Below are 24,567 nucleotides of genomic sequence, written 5' to 3'. Positions count from 1 at the left end.
ATTTTTTACTTTATCTCTCTATTGATTTGGTTTTTGTACAAATACTTACTTTTTCTTTGTAAATTATGGTTATCATGTAAGGTGTCAACCAAATGGTTGTTCAAATAACACTCCTCAACAAGTAGGACAATATCATGTAGGAGCCGAAGTTCTAATCTCAAATTATTCATTTTTCAATGTTTAAAATGTGTGAATCACAAACATTAGTCTCTTTGAAGAAAGAAAAAAAAAACTTCGAGATACAAAATGTGCGAAATATGTAAAGAAATCGGTCACTAAATAATTCAGTGATGAATTTGTAACGATATGTCGTTCGAGTTCAAACATCACTAGTGTTATTGAAGAGAGATAAGTATAAATACATCTATAAATTCTCTATGTTTATAGTCTTCTCCATCTTAAACTCGCACGATCATCTCATATGAAAACCCATAAAAAAAATAACTAAACGAAAATCCACTAACACCGTTGGCAAAATTATGGCATTGTGGATTTCAAAGTCCTACAATTTTGAAATTTTAAGCCTCGTTGAGCCCAGTGACACAAAATATCAATTGTGGGAGTCGTTGTTGCAACTCCATTTGTGTGCGACATGCTATTGTTCCATATTCTAGTTGTTGATCAAGGTCGTATATGCAACGAGCTAGCTTCCCCCGAATATATTGATGCATGCAAGTGTCTGATTTGAACCAGTTTTTTTAACTTAATTGGTGGATCAGATGAAACATGTAGGTGATGGTGTCCATAAGTAAAGTATGGGGATTTAAGGGTGCGGGTTTCAACCACATTGATCATTTCTATCTCTTCACAGTATTTATGAAGTATTTTAAGAATCAATTTAAGCATCACTAGGGACATAGTTGATGTGGTGAACCTTGTATGACATATCAAATACTATCGAAAATTTCATATCTTTCTTCATATATGAAATTAATTAATGCAGGTGATTTCAGCTACTTTAGATGTCTAGAGCTTCAAAGATTACAGGATGAACACACATCATCCATGTTAAAGGCTAACATTATTTTCATGAATTATAAAGAATTTTCAATTTCTTAATTTTGACTTTCTTTCTTTTTCTTTTGAGAATGTAATTAACTAAACTAGCTTATATTCAACGTGATTAAAAGGATCGATCTTAAGGTTTTAATTAATGTTGGTCAAAGAGACAAATATACTGGCACAATTAAACTCACATGAATTAGTTGCTTATTATCCAAGTAACAAAAATTCTTTGTAGTCATTTTCGTACACCGTAAACAATTACAAATATCACAGGGCTAAAAGAATTATTTTGGTTTGAAAATTTAAGTGTAACTATTTGCATTTTCAACTATAAAAATGAAATAAGTTAAATACATGCATTTAAAATCATTTCTTCCCCTTGTACCAAAAAAAAAAAATCATTTTCTCCTCTTATAATCGTAACACATGCAACATAATAGCCTAATGTTCTAACATTCACATGGTGTGTCACTTTCAATTCATGATCCTGACTAATTCTTACTAATGAAATTTTGTTAGTTGTCTTTTCTTTTTAGGGAATTATACTAGCTTGTTTTCTTCTAACAAAATTTGCGAAAAAATAAAAATAAAAAATTGATACCAAAACTATTAATTACAGTTTGATGCATGTTTGCTTTTGATCATAGTGGTAAAATTGTGTATCCTGTAAGTACAACGCATATGATAAATGTTTGTGAAACGACATAATTTTAAATAAAAATGTTATTTGCAAATCATAAAGTCTAATATAATCTTAATCTGTCACCCAACATTACATTAAACATAAACTAATTTAGAAATCAAAATAACAACTTCTTATATGTATACTATAATCTTAATTTCCCCAACACAATGAATTGGAAATCAAGATAACAATTTTCTATATATAACCTATATATTATACGATAATCCTTTGAATATAATATCTATGAAGCATATAGACACCAAACACCACATTGACACTGATACTATTTAAGAAAATAAAGAATTGAATATATAAAACATTTGCCGATGCCAAACACTGACACAAGTGTCAGATCCTAAACAAATTTTTAATCTGAAGTGTCGATGATTATTAAATTCAGCAAGAACTTTCTTTGTTAGAAGTGATTCCACCACTTGATGGATTCCCTCTTTGAAGACAATCAACAGGAGGAACAATTTCAGTTTTCAATTCACCATATGCTTTCCAACAAAAAGGAACATTGGAGTTTTGGCTTGATTCAAGCTTTATTGTATCAAGGGTTATACCTTTACAAGGTAAGCTATCACTACATGCAAAATAAATAGGTTCTTTAGTGTAAGTTCCATGTACATTTGTATAATGTATACTTGATACTGCCACAGCTGATGTTACATTACGACACTTTCCACCATCACAATAGAATTGATCAATCATTATTGGAGTTTTTACATCAGAAACTTGAATGTTTGAGAACATGATGTTTTGGACTGAGCCTGAGCCTCCCTGTTGAAAAGAATTAATAGTTTGTTTACAAATAAATTAGGAAACTTAATTTTATAGGACTCATGTAAATCATACTCCTTTTATTTAACTTTTTGAAACAACCGTCTAACTTCAATACGAAGGTATTATTGTCCTCGTGAGTTTAGCTCAGTTGGTAGGCACGATGCATAATATATGCAAGGTTCATGGTTCAAACCCCGACCATCACAAAAAAAAAACGAAAGTATTATTAAAAAATGTTATTTTGGTCTAGATTTTCGATGAACTCGCATCTCCGACCAATTCAAGTCGAGCCAGATGCATCGCTATAAGAGAACAATGTTTTTCTGGCGAGTATATTCTCTATTTACAAAACTCGAATACAATATCTTTAATTGTTGGTCAATTGGACCAACCTTTTTTAGTAAAAACTCAACTATTAATTTTTTATATAAGCAAAACTTAATAATGATTATTATGAAAATGTTTTAACTTGTTTTTTCTTAAAGTGTTTGATTAAAAAAGTATCATTTAAATGGAATTTTCCTTAGAACTTTACCTGCCATGTTTTGATTCTCACCCCAGTCAAGGTGTTCTGGAGAGTAACATCGCGAACGGTGACATTGGAAACACAAGCTTTGGTGTTCTCTTTTCCGAGACTTCCGATACTAATTCCATGACCTGGTCCACAATTAACATTGTGCACCAATATGTTAGAACAACCAGTTTGTATAGACACACAATCATCCCCTACATGATGAAAAAGTGATGCATTATGAAATGTGTTCAATTCAATTCTTCTAGAAAACTCATTCAAATTTTGTGAAATTCTTACCACAACTAAGTGTGCTGCCAGATATGACCACATCTTGAGAATTTTGTAGGTGAATTCCATCTGTGTTAGGACTATCACCAGGTGATGAAGTTGTTATATCAAAGACTTGAACATTTGTGCATGAATCAAATTTGAGATGGGTTTGTTGACTGTTTTGAATGGTTATACCACTCACACTTACACCATCACTTCCATAGAACCTTAGTGCCTACATATAACAAAAATGTCAAAATCACATATGATAGAATCTTATAGTTTTATGAGATTAATTTTGACGCAAAGTCAATTTAAAAGGTAACTTTTTTTCAATGATCAAACCGTTGTGATTGACTTACCACTAAAAAATATATTTAGCAACCAATTTAGTGACCGAATAATTCCGGTCTTTGTAGCGTTTGATTTAGCCACCGGATTATTTTATCTTTTGACCGATTTGCAAAATGTTGCTAATGTTAACGTCCCAAGACCAATTTGACATTTTCAATCTATAAATTGGTCTATATGTGACAATTTTTGTAGTGATTAACGATGTAACTCTCAAAGTCTTAGGTTCGATTCTCGTTGATGTCAATTCCATTGGGTTAGTTTAGTTTCTTAAAAAAAGATTGACAGTGTGACTTTTACATTGTCGATGCATATAAAATGAATCATATTTTAATGACATAGAAATCCAATGCTAGGACTATTCTTACCGTTGGTTTGGTTTTTGGTAGTTTCTCACTATCATTCCACCAAACAGAGCCTTGACCATCAATGACACCTTTGCCTTTAATTGTAATCTTGTTTAGCTTAGTGAACTCAAGCCATTGCAAAGTACCTGAGCCCCAAGCTGAAGGACTTGTAGGAGCAATGATTTTTCCATCCAGCTGCATGTATTTTTATGAACACGACAGGTTAATTATTAATTTTTTTTTAAGAAGTTAAATTTATTCACCCAAATTGACACAGAGATAATTGAATTTGGAATCTTGAAGATGAACATACTTCAAGATATAAAACCAACATCATCGTACCAACCCCTCCGAATGCAAGGAAAAAATAGTATTTTTGTTTATCTGTATTGGCAAATCTAAAGGGTATGGTACCAACCAAACTTCCCAAAATATCTTGCGTGAGTTAACTCATATGGTTTATAACCCGCGTGACTTAACTCACGTTGAGTTTATAACCTGCGTGAGTTAACTCACGCCAGAACTCAGTGTGAATTTTCAATGTGACTTAAGTCACGCTGCGTGAGTTAAGTCACACTGAGTTTAACATATATGTGACTTAACTCACACCAAAAGTATTTTTGAAAGTTTGATTGGGAGTGAACAAATCTTGTTGGGAGAAGAGCATTTTTCATATTTTTTAGGCTCAAAACCCTTGTCTTATTGCCTTGGCCTTGGGCCGGCCATGATGATTAGTTTATAAATGTAAAAAGCTGATGAATTAAATTCTAAAACATTTATTTACTTGACACACACGTGTGTGTATATATTGAATTATATTCTAGTGCTTCTAGTGATTACACATCACACATATTGCAAGAAAATGTAGGAGAAGTAAATAAACTAACTAATTCACCTGAAAAACAATGTTAGGCTCACAATTAGGGCCAGAGAATGAAATTGGTTTTACTAGAAAAACAGAACCGGATGGAACAACCATTGTTGATGCCTCCATCTTACAAGCAGCTGCCCATGCATCTTCAAAGGCCTGTCATTTTATGTAGTCATAAATTAATAATATTACTAAGTAGATAGCTATAGCAATAAAAAAAAAATGATACACATTAGAGTGCCTAGAAATTAACGTTGATCATATAACCAAAACCCTAAAAGGAATCGAAGTGTTAGACTCGCTTCAATGAAACTTGATATGATTGACGGTGTCTGAGTTTGAACCATAACTATAACGATTTTTTACCCTTTACTAAATTTTTCGATTGAACTCTACCCGAGTCCCCTTCCTCTGAGAATCAGAAGTTAAGACAAAAAAAATATAATTAATTTATTTTGTCTGCGAAGTAAATAAAATATGTTTAATAATTGTTTTAGCTAATTAAATTGAAATTCTTACTCTCCCAACCAGTTAATTTTTAACCATAACTTATTAACCATTTTAACTCAATCGGCCACTTGGTTATATTCAACTAAAACATTAATCCATATAAAGATATTCATTTGAGATTAACTCTTCTCAAAGACTCAAACTCACACTAGACAACATGTAGATAGATAAATATAGCTAGAGATAATGAACCAATTTGAGATCACCTTTGTGTCATCAGAATGTCCATCACCTTTAGCTCCAAAATCTAATACATTGAAAGTAGAAGAGGTAGCTTTGAGTTTCCTCCAACTGTGGCCTCTTGTGGCACTGCATCTTTCAAGACATGAAAATAAAACCAAAAAAGCAGTGGTAATGATCAATGTAATAGTGTTTATGTTCATAGTCTTCATTTTAAAAGAGGGAGAGGTATACAAAGTAAAAGGTGGAAGGATTTCAAATAGAAGATATTTTCTTTAGTTGACATATACAAAGGAATTTGAAGTTCTATTTATAGGGAAGAAAATACTATGCACACATGAGCTACACAGTGAAGATGCATGCATTTGATGTAATTCTTCTATAATATTTTATGTCTAGATTTAACTCACATGTTCTAGTCAAAAAAAAAAAAAAACTCATATGTTGACTTGAGTGTTTCATTTGATTAGTACTCCCTCCGGTCACATTTATAAGCAAAAAACATTTTTTAGATACATTGAATAATTAATGTATCTAACCTATAAATGTGACTGGATACACCAGTTATTCAATGTACCTAAAAAGTCAATTTTTGCTTATAAATATGACCGGAGGGAGTATAAGTTATGAATATTTTTTAGTTGCAATGCTACAGTTAAATTTTATTTTTGACAATGATATATAGTTTAAATTTATTGGTATAACTTTTTGGTAATAATTTTATTTATAACAATTTTTTTTGGCTCCATGCTACTTTAAAACTTATACTAGCCGTTTTCAGGTTAAAAGTGTTTGTTCTATTTTATGTTTTTTTAATCGAAATTATAAATTCGGTTGACAAATATATAAGTTCATGATACTGTGTGTTGCTTTGTTACAAGCTAGAAAACAAAGTAAAAAATGAAAAAATAAACAACAATAGAAGATGTCTTTGGAAAACAAACAAACTCTTAATAAACTCTTGTAAGGTTTTGTCTTGGAGTTGAAGACTTGTAGTGAAAAAACATAGAAAATGAGAGCTTTGTTTCATTATTCATTGGCTTCTTTCATATTCATTGGTTTGGTTGTCATTTGTGATTTATAATATATAATATATTTAACCAAGCCAATGTTTTTAAACCGTATAATAGGTGTGAAACATTTACCAACTTCCTTAAAAAAATTAAAAGATTTTTTTTAGGTGAGTTGTGCTACGGGGTTCAACAAGGTTAGAGCATGTCTTAAGACTCAAAAAAACACTTAAATACTTATAGATTGTCTAATAAAGAGATTCTCACACCGATATCGATAAATAAACTCACACCCTCGTAGAGTATGAATCAACTCTTTATTAATTGAATCAATATTCATTGATTCCAACATCTTTAATAATTTTACCGAAGAAATAAAAACTTTCTTAATGACTAATATATGAAAAATTGTGATTGATCGCCTTCGATGAGTCTATAATTTGGAACCATATTTTTTCGTCCACAAAACTTAAATTAAAAAAAAAAATTGTTATCAATTCAAGTCATTTTTTTTTTTGGTCGAGGCTTAAACCCCAAACCTTACATATATTATGTATTGTCTCTATGAGTTGAGCTAAGTCTACGAGGATTCAAGTCATTGTTTAAAAGATATTATTTTTGTTTCATTCTGATCAACACAGTTTTTATTTTTAGGGTTAAATATGTTTTTAGTCCCTATAAAATTGTGACCTTTTAAGTTTAGTCCTTACTTAATTTTAATAGTTCTTTTAGTCCCTAATTTTTTTTTCTGCAGTGAGTATTAGTCCCTACTCAATTCAAATATGCTTAATTTATGCTTTAAACTCTTAAGTTTTTGAACAATTTTTTGCAGACATATTTAGAACATTACTAAAAGTTCCTCGGCAAAAAATTATCGCAAAATTTGATTTCTACATCCAGATTTTGTTACTTTTTATCTTTAACTTTTGTCGTTTTAAAAAATTCATATTTAATTTGTTTCATGTTAAAAAATTCTAAATTTTAGTAAATGAACCTTTCATAGTGTTCAAAACTTTTCTCAAAAAAATCGTTCAAAAATTTAAGAGTTTAAAAATAATTAAACAAGTTTTGTTTTAGCAGGGACTAAAATTATGAGTAATTTTTTTTTTATAGAGACTAAAAATGCTATTAAAATTAAGTAAGGACTAAACTTAAAAGTTCCCTATTTTATAGGGATTAAAAACATATTTAAACCTTATTTTTATTTTAAAGTGATTAACTCAATGTTGGTAATCGAACTCAAAAAGAAAACTCAATGTTGGTACACATATCCTTGTCCTTGTGTATGATTGAATTATATTATTTATCTTTTACTTGGAACATTTTCAAATCCCTAAGAAGATACTAGGGGTGCTAACTGCTATATAGCTAGGATGCCATCGAACCCGGCAGCCATAACGGCAATGATTTTGACAAATATGTATAACTTCTTTTATGAAAAGGACATATATATAAAATATATCAAATAAACTAACAACCATGGTGTTGACAAAAAAAAAAATAACAACCATGCTCTACTATGCTTTGCGTGAAATATACAGCATTAATGGTTGAAATTTCATTAGCAAAGTTAAGGGAACCTAATTTAATTAGGATCATGAATTGAAAGTGACACACCATGTGGTGAATGTAGAATGTTGAACATTATATTGCATGTGTTGTGTCAAGGAAATTAGTTAGGATGAAACGTATTTTGACAGTTAACATTATTTTATATATATCATTTACATTTGATATTTTTGGCATCTTAGCATCAGAGACTATTGATATTCTACAGAGTTTAAAAGGTCGTGTATAACAATGATATGTCTCTTAAATCCATGAATATTGTATTTACGAGAATGTTTTGCAATCCAAAAATGCTTAGCAGCGCAACTTGATGCTTACCTGCCTTAATATTATAATTTATTCAAAAAATTCATCTCAAAAAATTTATTTTGATTCACGTAAGAGAGAGGATATAATTTTAAATGCATGTATTTAACTTATTTCATTTTTATAGTTGAAAATGCAAATAGTTACACTTAAATTTTTAAACCAAAATAATTCTTCTAGCACTATGATTTTGTTTACGGTGTACGAAATGCCTACAAAGAATTTTTGCTGCTTGGAAAATAAGCAACTTATTCAGGTGAGTTTAATTGTGCCATAGTATGGTTCATTGACCAATATTAAGAACTTAAGATCAATCGTTTTGAATATAATTATAATCACATTTGAAAATTTGAATTACATTCTCAAATGTTCTACACCAATCAAAAGAAAAAGAAAGAAAGTCCAAAATTAAGAAATTGAAAATTCTTTGTAATCTCATGAATATAATGTGACTATATGTATTCAATTATTTAGCCTTTAACACGGATAGATGATGTGTGTTCAACCTGTAATCTATGAAGCTCTAGACATCCAAAGAATATTTTGTCAATCTAGCTGAAATCACCTGCATTAATTTCATATTTATATTTTGATGCATTAATTAAGCATTTCATAAAAGTGAGAAATGAGATACATCTTTCTCGAGTTTGTCCCAAGTTTTCAAAAATTATTTTTGGATGTATTACTTTTTGCAACAATGATACTTGTACATTTCATATTATCATATACTTATGTATTTTATTTTATCTTTATCTCTTCATATTACATCAATAATCTAACAATTAACGAGTAGTTGGAATATCTGTTTACTTTATGCCACGAGAAGTATCATATAAAGTAAACTACTCACACCGTGCATGTTGTAGATTTTACCCGCGGATATTTATGTGTATGGATTTTTTGTCATCCCTACAGAAATATCAACATGTAGAAAGAAAAAAAACTAGGTAGAGATTATATTAATTCCTTCCAATTCCAAATCTTGGTAAAGTCTCATAGTCATGTGGAACATGTGAGTTTGAAATTTCTCACTTACCTATTTTGAGGCTTTTGATTGTTATTACTTGGCTTCTAAGTTATATTTAGGTGTTAAAGAATATTAATGTAGTGATATCATTGAGTGATATACATGAATAATTCATTTTTTTAGTAGACGACATTTGTCTATTGAGGTATGTTTTTTTAAAAAGGCTAAGAAATACTATATTAAACAACTAAAAATAGTCTCTCTAATATAAGGTGTACTAGAAGAAACTACATGTCTGAAAGATAAAAATAAAAAAAACAACACAACCAGCTAAAGTAAAAGGATTTTAACCATCAGAAAGTCTGAATCTTAATATTCTCAGTTAAAGTGGTCAGACTAGCAGCCTTATGGTTAAATATCCTTCTATGGTTATAAGACCAAATAAATAATATTTAGGCACACACATAAAGAAATTAAGATCAAAATATTCAACCATTTTTTAATATCCTTTTTATTATTTTAAAAAAACTTCTTTAATGTATATGTGACCAAACATTATTTATTTGATTTTGTGACCATATTAAAATTCCTCTTACCTATTAACCAAATCTCATGTATTTCAAAAGATTCGATTTATATATACATTGACTGTGTAAATATGGTTAATCACAACAGGAAGATCAATAGAAATGTTTGACTTTACTTTGATAATCTCTAAAGTAAAAAATGATTGGTTTTGATGAACCGACAATATGCATAGAAAGTAAACTCAAACTAAAAGCTTGATATGTTGATTATCTCAAGTGCATAAATTACAAGGGCCTGGAGAGAAGAATGTAATAGGCGCTATGATATTAACATAGAAGAGCCACATAAAGAATTATTGAAAGAGCATCATGTGCGTAAAAGTATAGAATTTTTGTATTAACGCTATGTTTGATAGAAATAGAGGATATTCATAAATTAGTTGGTAATTGGTTGTTGATAGCCGATAGTTTATAGGTTATAGCTGATAGTTGATTGTCAATAATTGATGATTTCACGTCATATAGAAATGTGTTTGCCTTCGAAACTCGGAATTTAATAGAAAGGTAAATGAAATTTGAATAGTGATTGCTTCCTATAAGTCGACAGATTATATGTATGTCCCAAATTATATGTTATTATAGCAATTTTATATATATTAAAAAGTGTAATTAATGTTGTATAGAAAAGAGTGATTGTGAGTTATTTTACAAAAATATCATTTATAATTGGTATAAAAAATAAATTAAAATAATTGGAAAAAGATAAAAAAAAAAAAAAAAATAGTAAATGGCATAATGGAAAAATAAGGATTAATTATGCATTGAAAAAAAATCAATGTATTATTAATCCTTATTTTTCCATTATGCCGGAGGGGTCCCTATGAGCTTAGTTCAGTTGGTAGGACATTGATTATTATATGTGGGGGTCGAGGTATGAACTATAGACACCTCACTTATTCACTTTCAAAAAGTGAATTTCTAGCTATTAGAATTGATAAAAAAAAAAAAAAATTAGGACGGGGAATATATCATGTCAAGCTATTATTTTTTTCTTTTTAATTCTTTGAATACTTCATATTAATTTATTTTAATCTATTATTATTTTATATGTTTCAAAGACGAAAAAACAATAAATGTCAGACTAAATCGACGAACAAAGCAACGACGACGTACCAAGACGCCAAAATCATGAAACAAAAATCTAGATTTATGTGAAAATTAGCAACTAGACATGAGCGCACGACTAGGGCAAGTAAGAGATCATGTCTGAGGGATAATGGATAATGGTCAGGTGGAGAGAGAAAGTTTGTCATGCATTGCTGAGTTTGGAGCATATCCTCAAAGAGGTTCAAGACAAATGATTTATCATCAAAGACGGAGGGGTGATGAGGCTGACCATACCACCCAATAGTTTTCTTATTGTGTTGTATAATTTAGATAGTTTGTATTTTTAATTTATGTTTGGATCGTGTACGTTATAACCAATCGATATTGGTGCTATTTTTTTTAATATATGCTTCATTCGTATTGTTTCATATGCTTGCATTAAAAAAAAAAATTATAATTTGTTTGAATGCATGTTTAAGTCAATCTTGATTCCTCAATTTGCCAAAAAAAAAAGGTGTTAACTAATTAATACAGGTTATGTTTATGTGCTAACACAGTTTAGATTATATAATCTTAACTGTATATAAACAGTTTGAATTATATAATCTTAAATGTGTAAACTTTATATATTGTAAATTGTTTTTGAAATGGTCCATTGAGGATTTTGACACCTTTATGATTATATAATTTGAACTTCTATTACATGCTTTCGGATTTTATTTTCGAATTGTATATTAACAAGACTTGGATAACCCATAACAACTTTATGTGCATTGTCTCTCTTTTAGTGGAACCCTTCCCTTTAAAAACCTCACCGTCAACAAAGGAGAATACCAACGTGGTTGCCCTATTTTGAATCTAGGGTTAGTGTACGAAATTTACATATTTTAATTTATTTTATTTATGATGACTACATATCTTAATTTCTACTATTGTATTCCAATTTTCGATAGCTTGTCTAGATGGAAACTAATATCAATAATTGTTTTTTAGGAATAAAAATTACTATTTAATTATTTTTGTTAGTTAAAAAGTCTAAACATTGGTATGATTTGACATTTAACGATTTTTATTTGAAATATAAATTATTTTGATCTGACACACTTATATATGTGTCAATTACACAACTTTTTCTTGACAAAAACAAACTATATTCATTTAAAAAAAATTATTTTAAGGACAAAGATTTGGTGCATTTTCCTTACATGTTTTTCATATGGTTCTTCACATAATTAATATTCATTTTTTTTAGGGTTATAACAAACTTTCAAAAAATTGTGAATTTGAGAAATCATACGTAGTTGTTAGTATTTTATGTGAAGTACCAGAAAATGCGCCTAAGTATTATCCTATTTTAATTCTAGCAAAAAAGTTAGGTGTATTTTCTTAGGTGTTTTTCATATGGTTCCTAAATAAACTACTCATGAAAAGTGTATTTTAGTTAAGAATCATATGAAAAACACGTAAAGAAATTCACATGAGTTTCGTACTTATTTCAAACTATTTATTCGTTTCGCAGCTTTCTCTTTCATTAAACTTCATTTTAAATTATATTTCATTTAACATAGAGTTTGTCAAATGTAATAGATAATGCATTCATATTTTAAATATTAAATTGATTGAGAAAAGTTTATATGATTATTCGATTAATTTATTTATTTTAATCAATTTCATATATTTATAAAGAAATAACTTGGTTTGCCTACATGTGCTCGTTTTTTTAAAACTCGATATATGATCCAATGACCGGCTAAATTGAGGAGTTCAATCCCATCGTCCAATTGCGGAACCTCATTTAAATCTATATTTTAGGTAAACATTAATAATTTTTTTAACAAGTTACAGGTTACATCACCACAAATAAATTACGTGTTATAATATTAGTAATATTTTTTTTTATTACTTTTAAATAATGTGGATTTTCAATCAGTATTATGCATTTAACACAAACAATAATATTATTGATAATTTTTTTTTAATTTAGTTAACTTAAATTTATTTATATCTTTGTAAAAAAACTTCAATTTATTTATTTTATACTTTATCCAGATATTAATAGTTTATTTAATAAACTACAGGTCATAATATGACTAATCTTTTTTCTATTATAGACATTTGGACTTTTAATAAATATTATACATAAGACATAGTCATTAAAATTATGTATATAACTCGGGCTACGTCGGAAAAATACACTGCTACTCTAGATATAAAGAGAATACATGAGTTTGGACTCACTTTTTCCTTTATTATTTTAACTTTCATTTAAACTATTTTATCTTTTTATAAGATTATTTAAATTATTAAGTAAAAAAACTAAACCTCATTAAAATAGGAATTAATCCACTACAAAAGAAACAACAATATATATTCTTTTATTACCAATTAGTATTCATATATCAATATTAGATATAACGTAAACTTAATCTTAAATACAACAAATCAAATCAAAATGATATTTCAATCAAAATCTTATACGCGCAATCATTCTCAGCTCTATCATTATCATACATTTAGTTGTAACATAAACTTGGTCTTAAATACAACAAATGAAACCGGTATGATAGTCAAATAACATTGTTATACAAATTTCAATTGTATGAATTTCAAAATATATAATAGTCAAATAATTTCAAAAAATCAATCATTCACTAGCAATACAGTTATAAGGCAGAAATTAAAACAACATTGCTCCAACCAATAAAAGTAATGAATATATGATGATGGAAATTCAGAACTAAATGGTCTTTAACATGATATCACACCTAATCATTAAAAACGCATCTTTGCTTGTCAGACCACGTCGTCAACAGGAACTTTATTTTCATTCATTTCTTTTTCCGTGTCTTTGTCATTGCCGGTAAGGATTTCATACGGTAGAATAATGTCGACAATGATTCCATCAAGAATAGAAAAGATGTCAATGAATATGACAAGAAGGATGGCAAGAACCATGGTTATCATGGCAACAAATGCCGTGATACCAGGTTTGTATAAATATAAATTGCAAAGTTTACGAACAACCTTAAAGGAAAAAACCCATATGAAGATACCGATAATTTCAGTTTCAGCCAATCGAACAAATATCACGGTAGTGGTTATTCCGCAACAGAAACCAAGGAGAACTTGTATTTTGAGTTTCATGGTATTTGTAAGCAAAAAAAAAAAAAAAAAAAAAAAAAAAAAAAAATCTTCTTCAAAAGAAGAAACCACAACTTGGTGAAATATTGAATGAACTGTGAGCGTAAACGTAGAAAATGCAATTGGTTTCTTTTTTATTTCGGTATTGAACTTTTCTCCAACTCATCCATGAACTTTTCCCCAACTCCTACAAAAGTGGTAATGTAATGAGAGTAAGGTATATCAATGTATTCTGCAGAAAGTATTTATAAAACGGATATTCAGAGCAATATATATTCTTTCATTACCAATTAATATCCATATATCAATCAATATTATATATAACATAAACTTAATCTTAAATACAATAAATCAAATTAAAATGATATTTCAGAAAAATTAATCCAAGATACAATATTAACGGTTTTCACAAAATGGGGTCAAACACTTTGATCCAATACTAACGATTTTCAGAAAATGGCGTCAAACACATTAAAATATATTTAGTTTTGTGTGGTTTTCACTGTTTTTTTTAGTTAATTTATGTTTATCTCCTATAATATTAGCGGTTTTTTGTTTACCCATATAAAAAAATTGTTTAGATTTCAACCCTGTAACAATTTGAAGATTCTTTGATTTTGAACATTCATGAATTTTGATTGTACAATATCTATGATATGATCAGAGGTAAATCGAAATTCGCTCAAATTACACCGACAAAGATACAAAATTTAGTGGAGGTAAACAAGAATCCGCTAATACTACACTAATAAACATATATTAACCTATGAAAAACGGATACGGACACCGACACGACACTAAACAAAAATCCGCTAATACTACACTTAGTAACATATATTAACCTATGAATCACGGATACGGACACCGGACACGACACGGATGCTGACACGCCGACACAACTAATAATTTGAAAAAATCACATAATTAAGTGCAATTACAAGTGTCGGTGTCGGATACGACATGTGTCCGACATAGAGACACGCCTAATCCAATGAGTGTCTTTACTTTATAGATATTAAGGTAATTTGAAATATGAACTGTTTGGTACCAAATTCATGGTTTACACTTTATTCTCCTTCATGATCGACATTGTTGATTGATGAATCTATCATTCATTTTCTGAATTGAAATCGAAGGAGGCGATTCCCACAAAGATGATGGTAGATTTGGTTCAATTCTCAAACTCAAATTTCGACCCAAAGAAATGGATCAACACAGCATGTCACAGTCGACACTCTCAACAGTCATTAGACAAACACCTGATCGATTTGGAGATGAAACTCCAGATGCTTTCCGAAGAAATCTCCGCTTCTCTTGAGGAACAATCTTCTGCTGCTCTCCTCCATGTTCCTCGTGCCACCAGAGATGTTGTTCGTCTTCGTGATGATGCTGGTTCTCTCCGTTCTGCTGTCTCTGTCATTCTCCATAACCTCCAGAAGGTTGGCATCACTTCCTTTACCTTTACTTTAAAATTGTAACTGACAATGCGGGACACGTTCACATGGTAGATTAATTTATTTATTTTTACATGACAATGTATCGAAAATTAAACTTAGAAATTTGAAATTTGAAATTTGAGCTTGATATTGTTAGGCTGAACACCTTCATTCAGGACCTCGGAGATGTGTGTGTGAGTTTCAGCTGGTGTTGTCACTTCGTTTACCAACCCCGGAAGAAAAAGTGATTGATTTGATTTGATCATACCCACTTGATAATAGATTAATTAGAAATTTGAGCTGCATATTGCTCGGTTGAACACCTTCACACGAGACCTCACAACTATGTGAGTGACTTTTAGGTGGTGGTTGACACTGTCTACATAAGAGAAAATAATGATTGATTTTGATCAAAATTAAATTTTTTTGAGATTAAATTTAATTCGACAATGTATCAAAAATAAACTTAGAAGTTTGAGTTTGATATTGCTAGGCTGGACAATGTTACCTGCGACCTCACAATGTGTGATTGAGTTTCGGGTAGTAGTTGCCACTTTGTCTATAGACAAAAAAAATTGTTTGATTTGATTGCAACAACTTGATAGATTAATTTTTTTTACACGGACAGTGTATCAAAATTATGTTTGGTTTTGCTGTGAAAATAGTTGAGTTTGAGTGAATTGATTCTGTAAAATTGAGTTGAAGGTAAAGTGACTGTATACATTCATTCCGTAAAAAAAAAGTTTGTATGCATTCATGTAAAAGTGAGTTAAACAATACATTTGGGTGTAAAAATCAATTCTAGAATCAGAACCTACAATTTCTAGCTTCAAGTTGAATCAATTATGGAGGCAAAATAAATTTTAAACCTCTAGAATCAGTTTGGCTCTTCCAAAAGTGGAACCAAAGATACACTTAGAAATTTGATCTTGATATTGATTTCTTACAAGTCCTTATGCAAACATGTCATACGATTGTGAATGGAGTGAAATTTATATATGTCTGTTGAGATCCATTTATGAGTCAGCACCCATTAATTTGCATTTGCCTTCTTTCATCCTCTGTTTTTTTTTATAGGCAGAGGGATCGTCGGCTGAGTCCATAGCAGCACTTGCTAAGGTTGATGTAGTCAAGCAGAGGATGGAAGCTGCATATGAAACTTTGCAGGTAGCGAAAGTGAATTGAATATTGATGTAGCTCACTGAGATTTTCTATATTGAGGCCAAAACTCTTTTGTGGTTAAATAACAGGATGCTGCTGGATTAACTCAATTAAGTTCGACTGTGGAGGATGTATTTACCAGTGGTGATCTCCCCCGTGCTGCCGAAACTCTGGCTAATATGAGGCATTGCTTGTCTGCTGTCGGAGAGGTACTGATTTGTTCCCATTTTGGTTATCGATGAAGCACATGAAGTTTGGTACATTTACTTTTTGTATTTACAATTGTTCTTGCCTTTGCTCGCTTTCTTTGTTCAGGTTGCTGAATTTGCCAACATAAGAAAGCAGCTTGAAGTCTTGGAGGATAGGCTGGACACAATGGTGCAGCCTCCACTTACCGATGCATTATCCAATCGCAAGGTTACATATACTTTGGATACCACGCACTTACATCCTGTGATTTGAATTTAATCCCTTGTCTGAGCTCTTATTGTTGTTATTGTTTAGATTGACGCTGCTCAAGATTTGCGTGGAGTTCTCATTAGAATTGGAAGGTTTAAGTCTTTGGAATCACAGTATTCGAAGGTACATTTGAAACCAATAAAGAAGCTTTGGGAAGACTTAGAGTCAAGAGAACATGCTAGTAAGTCTGCAAATGAGAAGAGTGAAATGGAGACGATGTCAACTGGTGGTGATTTTCAGTCATCGCCTACAATTTCATTCTCCAACTGGTTACCAAGCTTTTATGACGAGCTACTACTTTATCTTGAACAAGAATGGAAATGGTATAATTACTGGTGTTCTCTTCTATTGTTTATATTTTGTTTGTCCAAAAATGGGCTGCCTTATCAATTACTGGTGTTCTCTTCTGGTGGATTTTAATTTTCTATATCAACCTACAGAAAAATAATCAGCTAGCACAAAATGATATTAACTAAATTTGCGTATTCAATTAGTGTAATAAACGCATTTGAGCTGTTGCTTGCAGGTGTATGGTTGCTTTTCCCGAAGACTATAAAACTCTTGTCCCAAAGTTGCTAAGTGATACTATGATGGCTATAGGTGCCAGTTTCATATCTCATATCAACCTTGCCATTGGGGATGCTGTTCCAGAAACAAAAGCGTTGGCTAAAGGTTGCTCCTCAATCTTTTAAATGGTCGTGTAGGATAATATTTCATTACATGGTTATTTTTTTCATCAGTTTTTTATTATACTATGTAACATCATCCTTCTGGTTGAGTGATTTTGTATCAATTCAAGTCATCTTTGTAACCTTATCAGTTCCTTGGTTCTTTGACACTTGTCACACTGGATCACGACATTGTATATTTCATTCCCTTTTTTCTCTCCAAATGACCTTTTGAAATCGATTTAGAATAGTGCATTGTAAATTGAAAATTGTGATAATTTAGCATGTATCTTTCATTTAGAAAAAAGTCTAAAATAATTGCCATTGCTAACCATATCGTGCTGTGTTAACTCCCAAAATTATTGATATTTTATCCGGAGATATTGATATCTTTCATGAATCGTTGTAGGTTTATCTGATATTTTATCTGGAGATATGCAAAAGGGTATTAAGCTTCAGACTAAGCATCTGGAGTCCTTGATTGAATTGCACAATATCACGGGGACCTTTGCAAGGAATATCCAGCACTTATTTTCTGGTTGTGATGTACTAGTTTTAATGGATGTGCTGAAATCAGTTTACTTGCCATATGAATCGTTTAAACAGAGGTAAAAACTTATTTTAATTTGAAGCATAATTGAAATTGATAAATCGAGTTTGTCTGTTCATTCCTACACATGGCCTCTGTATTTTGGAAGAATTAGAAACAATTTTCTAATTTCATACGTCACAATTTTCTTTCTAAAAAATTAGAAGAATAAATTTAAAGAAATTGAAACATAAATTTCAGTAAACAGCTGATCTTATGGTTGTCATGACTCATGCACAATATTCTCATATTTAAACTTGCGTTAAACCACTTTCCAATTCAAAGAAACACCTTTTGCTTTATTATTTTGAATTTGGATATCTACAGGTACGGTCAAATGGAGCGCGCCATCCTTTCCTCTGAGATTGCAGGAATAGATTTAAGAGGAGCTGTAATTCGACGGGTGGGAGCCCAAGGAGTTGAACTCAGTGAAACCATTCGTAGGATGGAGGAGTCTATTCCTCAAGTCATTATACTTCTTGAAGCAGCTGCCGAGAGATGCATCAGCTTCACCGGAGGTTCCGAGGCAGATGAGCTAATTCTTGCCCTTGATGACATAATGTTAAAATACATTTCTACTCTACAAGAAACTCTCAAGTCATTAAGAACCGTCTGTGGTGTGGATTATGGTGGGGATGGTACTGGAAAGAAAGATGAAAACCAAAATGCTCGGAAAGTTGATTTGATCTCAAATGAGGAAGAATGGTCCATGGTCCAAGGGGCACTGCAGATCCTTACGGTTGCAGATAGTTTAACAAGTAGATCTTCTGTCTTTGAAGCATCTTTAAGAGCCACTCTTGCTAGATTCAGCACAACTTTATCTTTTTCAGCATTTGGTTCAAGTCTAGATCAAAACCAGATTATACATGGTAATGAATATGAGGAGCCATCTTTTGGTGGAAGGGCTTCCTTGGACATGGCAACACTGCGGCTTGTTAATGTGCCCGAGAAAGCCAGGAAACTATTCAGCCTTTTGAATCAGGTATATGTAAGATTAGCTTTACTGCAGTTTTTATGAGTTTAGAAATTGATAGAAGGGATAGTGGATTAGTCTAAATATTTGGATTGGGAAGTAACTAATTTTTTTTATTGGATAACAGTACCTTAAAATTTTAAAAATATGAAGTTAAGTATTCACATATTATAATTTGACAAAATCAAATATGCAAGACTCTTATGGAGCTATTTTTATGCTTCTGGCCCTATAATATCTGTCTTTTCTTCTTTGTCCTTTAGTAGGAGTTGAAAAGCATTTATTCTTTTGTTTCATTTAAATAGAACTAAATGTTTATGAGCATCAAAAGAAATGGAAAAATTAAAATGTCATTTTCTTTCGTAGTTCTTTGCTGTAATCTTCATATGGTTAATGCAAATTTAAGCCACATCTAAAAGTGTATGCTCACGATTTTCAAGCTTAATTGATCATTCTTTTTTAACCGAAACAATGAATGTCATTTTATGTCACAATTCATTCATTTCTAGGAAAAGAAGGTTGCCTCGATGTTTCTTTGGTTTATGAGCTGACACTTGTATCTATCTCTTCGGACATATTTCTCGTGTTCTTTTTTCTGGCATTACATAAATATATTTAATTATTTATTTGCAGTCTAAAGATCCCCGATTCCATGCTCTTCCCCTTGCATCTCAAAGAGTTGCAGCATTTGAAGACATGGTTAATGAACTTGTATATGATGTCCTCATATCCAAAGTACGACAATGCCTCAGTGATGTGTCCCGTTTGCCAATATGGTCATCAGTTGAGGAACAGAGTGCTTTTCATCTCCCTGCCTTCAGTGCATATCCACAGTCCTATGTGACCAGTGTTGGTGAATATCTTCTTACTTTACCCCAACAGTTGGAACCCCTTGCTGAGGGAATATCTACCGGTGAAGCCAATGATGAAGCTCAGTTCTTTGCAACTGAATGGATGTTCAAGGTATATAACTAAAGACATAGACAAAGATTGTTAGTTAAGAAAAATACATTTTCTCCTTTGTCTGAAATAGTGTGAATCAAGCTTCATTTTCAGCTTCAATTTAATCTGCATGTTTCCGCATGAAGCTAATATTCATGACACAGCATCAACTTGGTTTCTGCCTAGATATATTATGTCTGAGCTCAATCTTGGGCCTACATGATACTCAGCTAGCTTAGAATAAGCAATTTTTCTTTTCTAACACAGTAGTAAAGTTTCCTCAAAAAGTAAATAAGACACGGCTAAGTTTCTTAGTTTCCCAAAGTTGAATAAGATATCATATCCCTTCCTTTTTAGTTGTCATTTTAGGTCAACAAAACTAATAAGTTTTGTTACTTTTGATGGAATTATTTGTTTATTCTTTGAATCAACTATTTAGGGCCTGTTTGGATTGCCTTATTTGAGCTTATCTATAGCATAAGTTTTGTGAGACTGTTTGGAAGAACTTATAAAAACTGCTTATGACATTTTTCTTAAGCTTTTTTCAGCTTATTTTCATAAACTTATGAAAACTGCTTATACATAAGCGCTTATTATGATAACTGCTTGTCTTATAAGCTGCAAAAAAGTTGTTTATCCAAAGAGGGCCTTAGTATCTAATTCCATCTATGCCTCTCTTTGTAATAAATATTTAAGAGTATTATTGACAAAGCAATAATTAATGTTGCATTGAACTTTGAAAATGACAAGTAAATAGGAACACAATTTTTCTACAAAAGTGACTAATAATGGGAATGAAGGGAGTAATTTATAGGGGCTTGTTCGTGAAAAATGGATTATTCAAAATCATTCAAACTGTCATTTGCTACTTAGACCATGAATCTGTTTTCTTTCTGCACATATGTAGTGACTATGATTCTAACATTTAATGCTGGTTATATTAAATTTCAGATTGCAGAGGGTGCAACAACACTTTACATAGAGCAGTTACGTGGGATTCAGTACATTACAGATCGCGGTGCACAGCAGCTATCAGTTGATATTGATTATCTTAGTAACGTGCTTTCCGCTCTATCAATGCCCATCCCTGCAGTTCTGACTACATTTCACAGTTGTTTATCTACCTCAAGAGACCAGCTAAAAGATCTTCTGAAGACAGATTCAGCAAACCATCTTGATCTGCCAACTGCGAACCTTGTGTGCAAGATGCGGCGAGTGAATTTAGATTCATGATTGAACACTTCCACCCTCTCCCCCTTTACAGATATGGTTTTTCCTTGTAAGAGAACATTCTTTTACATAAACAATAATACCCTACTAATAGAACGTTTTTGTTTTGGTTGAATATAAGTTAATTGTCACATATGAGAATCAAACCAGCCTATTATGATATGATTCTCATGTGTAACAAAATTGCTTTTGTTGGCTTTCAGAAGAATGAGCTGATTTGAATAGATTATACTTCACTGTACATTTTAGATTCTTTAAAATGTAAATGACTATAATGATTTACTTAATTCAGATTTTGTTGATGTTGATCTTTGTCGAGAGTTCTCTTTGTCATTCATTTTTGTTGTCGTTTGTTTTGGACACTTTGTTGATTAGTGGTGCCAACCTAGTTGGGTTGACCGAGATTTTTTTTTTTTTTTCTTTCTATAATCGAAGACTGGTCTTTAATTACTGATGCTATTCATTTTTCTTTTGCTTCAAAAATTGATTTATATGAGACAAAAAAGTACTACTAAGATCGAATGAAAAATACACATTTATCAGAACAAAAATATACACATTCATTAAAGGTTTTAAATGTTCAATATGAGTTATAGAAGAGAAAGTTTGAAGTAATGTGCATTATTTAAAAAAACACATTTGGACTTTGTTAATTATGATTTATAAATATTGATATATTATTTAATAATGTGGTTATTAGAAATATTTGATATATTATTTTAAATTATTGTAATATGTGTAAAACTAGTGAAGTATTTGAATAAATTTAAAAATACATTCTAAATTTTTATTTTTTGAATAATTCTTCATATACATCTCTTAGTTTCTTAGCTTCTTAGCTTTGTTTTATTTTATTTTTAGAAGAAACTTTGTCAACGTCTTTGTTTTTTTTTTTTTTTTGGCTTCAGAAAAATCAAATGGCTGATAAGGAATAAAATTATGATACTAATATTAGAGATTTAAGAGGAAGTTTCAAAAATGTCTTGATTCAAAGAGGTTTCAACTCTATTGACATTGAAACGCCTCAATTTTGTTCATGAAGTTAAATAATAAATATGAATGTTAATTTTATGAATGAATTGAAGTATTAGTGGTTTCAAACCAAAAAGGAGAGTTTCATCAATTAAAAAAACAAAAGAGAGTTATAATACATACATAACTCCTTTATTGATTCCTATAAATTCATCAATATTTTCATAACAATGAAAATACCAAGTAACAAAAAATGGAGACCAAAACTCACATAGCCTTAGTTACAGTTCCTGTATACAGCCACCTACGTTCAATTCTTGAATTCACCAAAAGATTGGTTCATCTAAACCAAAACATTCATGTCACATGCATTAACCCCACATTTGGTTCTTCAATTTGCAACAATGTCAAATCCCTCTTTGAATCTCTTCCATCAAACATAAACTACATGTTTCTTCCACCAATAAATTTAGAAGATTTACCAAAAGATATTCACCCTGCGCTCAAAGTTGAAGCCACTTTACACCGTTCTATTCCTTCGATTTATGATGTATTGAACACGTTACATTCTAGTTCAAAACTTGTTGCGGTTATTTCTGATGGTTTAATAAACGAAGTGTTACGATTAACCAAGAAACTCGATATTTTAGCCTACTCATATTTTCCTTCCACAACCATGTTACTATCGCTTTGTTTGCATTCTTCAAATCTAGACAAAACAATTTCTTCCGCAAATAAAGACCTATTAGAACCATTAGAGATTCCCGGTTGCATACCGATTAATAGTACTGATCTCCCGGACCCTATGCTTGATCGATCAAGCGAAGGGTACAAGATTTTTCTTGAAGCTAATGATAGATTCTATTTAGCTGATGGTATAATGATTAATAGTTTTCTTGCACTTGAAGAAACAACCATAAGAGCCTTGCAAGAAAAAGAGGATGAAGGAATTCCTTCTATTTACCCAATTGGTCCTTTTGTGCAAAATGTGTCATGTGATAATGGAAGTGATCTTGAATACTTGCAATTTTTGGACAAGCAAGAAAAGAAATCTGTTTTGTATGTTTCATTTGGAAGTGGTGGAACACTTTTTAGTGAACAAATAATTGAGCTTGCATTTGGATTGGAATTGAGTGGCCAAAACTTTTTGTGGGTTTTAAGGCCACCAAATAAACATGGTGTTATTGATGATCTTGATAGTGGTGAATATGAAGATGAAATTCTTTATAATTTTTTACCAAATGGTTTTTTGGAAAGAACAAAAGGGAAAGGTTTAGTAGTTCCATATTGGGCACCACAAATTGAAATTCTTGGTCATAGTTCAATTGGTGGGTTTTTAACTCATTGTGGTTGGAATTCAACACTTGAAAGTGTTGTAAATGGAATTCCAATAATAGCATGGCCACTCTTTGCTGAACAAAAGATGAATGCAGTTTTGTTAAGTGATGGTTTGAAAGTGGCTATTAGACCTAAAGTTAATGAGAATGGTATAGTGGAAAGGGAAGAGATAGCTAAGGTTGTAAAGAATTTAATGGTTGGTGAAGAAGGAAAGGAAATTCATCAAAGAATGGAAAAGTTGAAAGGTAATGCTATTGATGCTTTAAAGGAAAATGGATCTTCAACAATGACTCTTACACATTTGGCATTAAAATTGGAAAGTTTGGGGTCACATCTAGGAACTTAAAGTGAAAGTAGGTTCATAAATTATCTTTAACATAATTTATTTAGCATTTTCATGCATTAGTTGCTATTTTTAAATTCTTAAAGTTTCTAGGATTTTCTTAAAGATGCTGACACATATGAATGATTATCATTCATTGGTTGTTGGAATATACTAGGTTATTAATGTAGGGTTAAATATGTTTTTGATCCCTATAAAATAGGGAACTTCTAAGTTTAGTCCTTTTATTTAATTTTAATAGCATTTTTAGTCCCTACAAAAAAAAAATTACTCATAATTTTAGTCCCTGCTAAAACAAAGTTTGTTTAAT

At 30.8% G+C, this 24,567-nt stretch overlaps 3 protein-coding genes across 4 annotated transcripts; 2 read left to right on the top strand and 1 right to left on the bottom strand.

Moving 5' to 3' along the window:
• Positions 1-1,652: 1,652 nt before the first annotated feature.
• Positions 1,653-5,803, bottom strand: LOC11423776 (polygalacturonase At1g48100). Of its 2 annotated transcripts, none has more exons than XM_003618145.3 (6): positions 5,546-5,803; positions 4,854-4,985; positions 3,980-4,153; positions 3,288-3,495; positions 3,012-3,202; positions 1,653-2,473 (listed from the first exon to the last, which is right to left on the bottom strand). In XM_003618145.3, the coding sequence occupies exons 1-6, from the start codon at positions 5,729-5,731 to the stop codon at positions 2,087-2,089; spliced, it is 1,278 nt and encodes a 425-aa protein (XP_003618193.1). In that variant the 5' UTR covers positions 5,732-5,803; the 3' UTR covers positions 1,653-2,086. The 2 variants fall into 2 exon arrangements, with proteins under 2 accessions (XP_003618193.1, XP_013450773.1); XM_013595319.3 differs by having other exon boundaries at positions 3,012-3,133; positions 5,546-5,794.
• A 9,396-nt stretch (positions 5,804-15,199) lies between these two features.
• Positions 15,200-21,912, top strand: LOC11428428 (conserved oligomeric Golgi complex subunit 7). The gene is made up of 10 exons (XM_003618143.4): positions 15,200-15,585; positions 16,660-16,749; positions 16,833-16,952; positions 17,059-17,160; positions 17,248-17,525; positions 17,729-17,874; positions 18,280-18,478; positions 18,787-19,441; positions 20,066-20,395; positions 21,326-21,912. Exons 1-10 carry the CDS (start codon positions 15,301-15,303, stop codon positions 21,605-21,607), a joined length of 2,487 nt encoding a protein of 828 aa, XP_003618191.1. The 5' UTR covers positions 15,200-15,300; the 3' UTR covers positions 21,608-21,912.
• An 867-nt stretch (positions 21,913-22,779) lies between these two features.
• LOC11434420 (hydroquinone glucosyltransferase) lies at positions 22,780-24,260 on the top strand. Its single transcript, XM_003618142.2, has one exon. It carries the CDS (start codon positions 22,830-22,832, stop codon positions 24,258-24,260), a length of 1,431 nt encoding a protein of 476 aa, XP_003618190.1. The 5' UTR covers positions 22,780-22,829.
• Positions 24,261-24,567: the final 307 nt, after the last annotated feature.

Source organism: Medicago truncatula, chromosome 6, assembly GCF_003473485.1.
Source record: "Medicago truncatula cultivar Jemalong A17 chromosome 6, MtrunA17r5.0-ANR, whole genome shotgun sequence".
In the NCBI taxonomy this organism is placed as follows: domain Eukaryota; kingdom Viridiplantae; phylum Streptophyta; class Magnoliopsida; order Fabales; family Fabaceae; genus Medicago; species Medicago truncatula.
The sequence above is the reverse complement of the archived record's forward strand: the minus strand, read 5'-3'. Positions and strand labels throughout refer to the sequence as shown.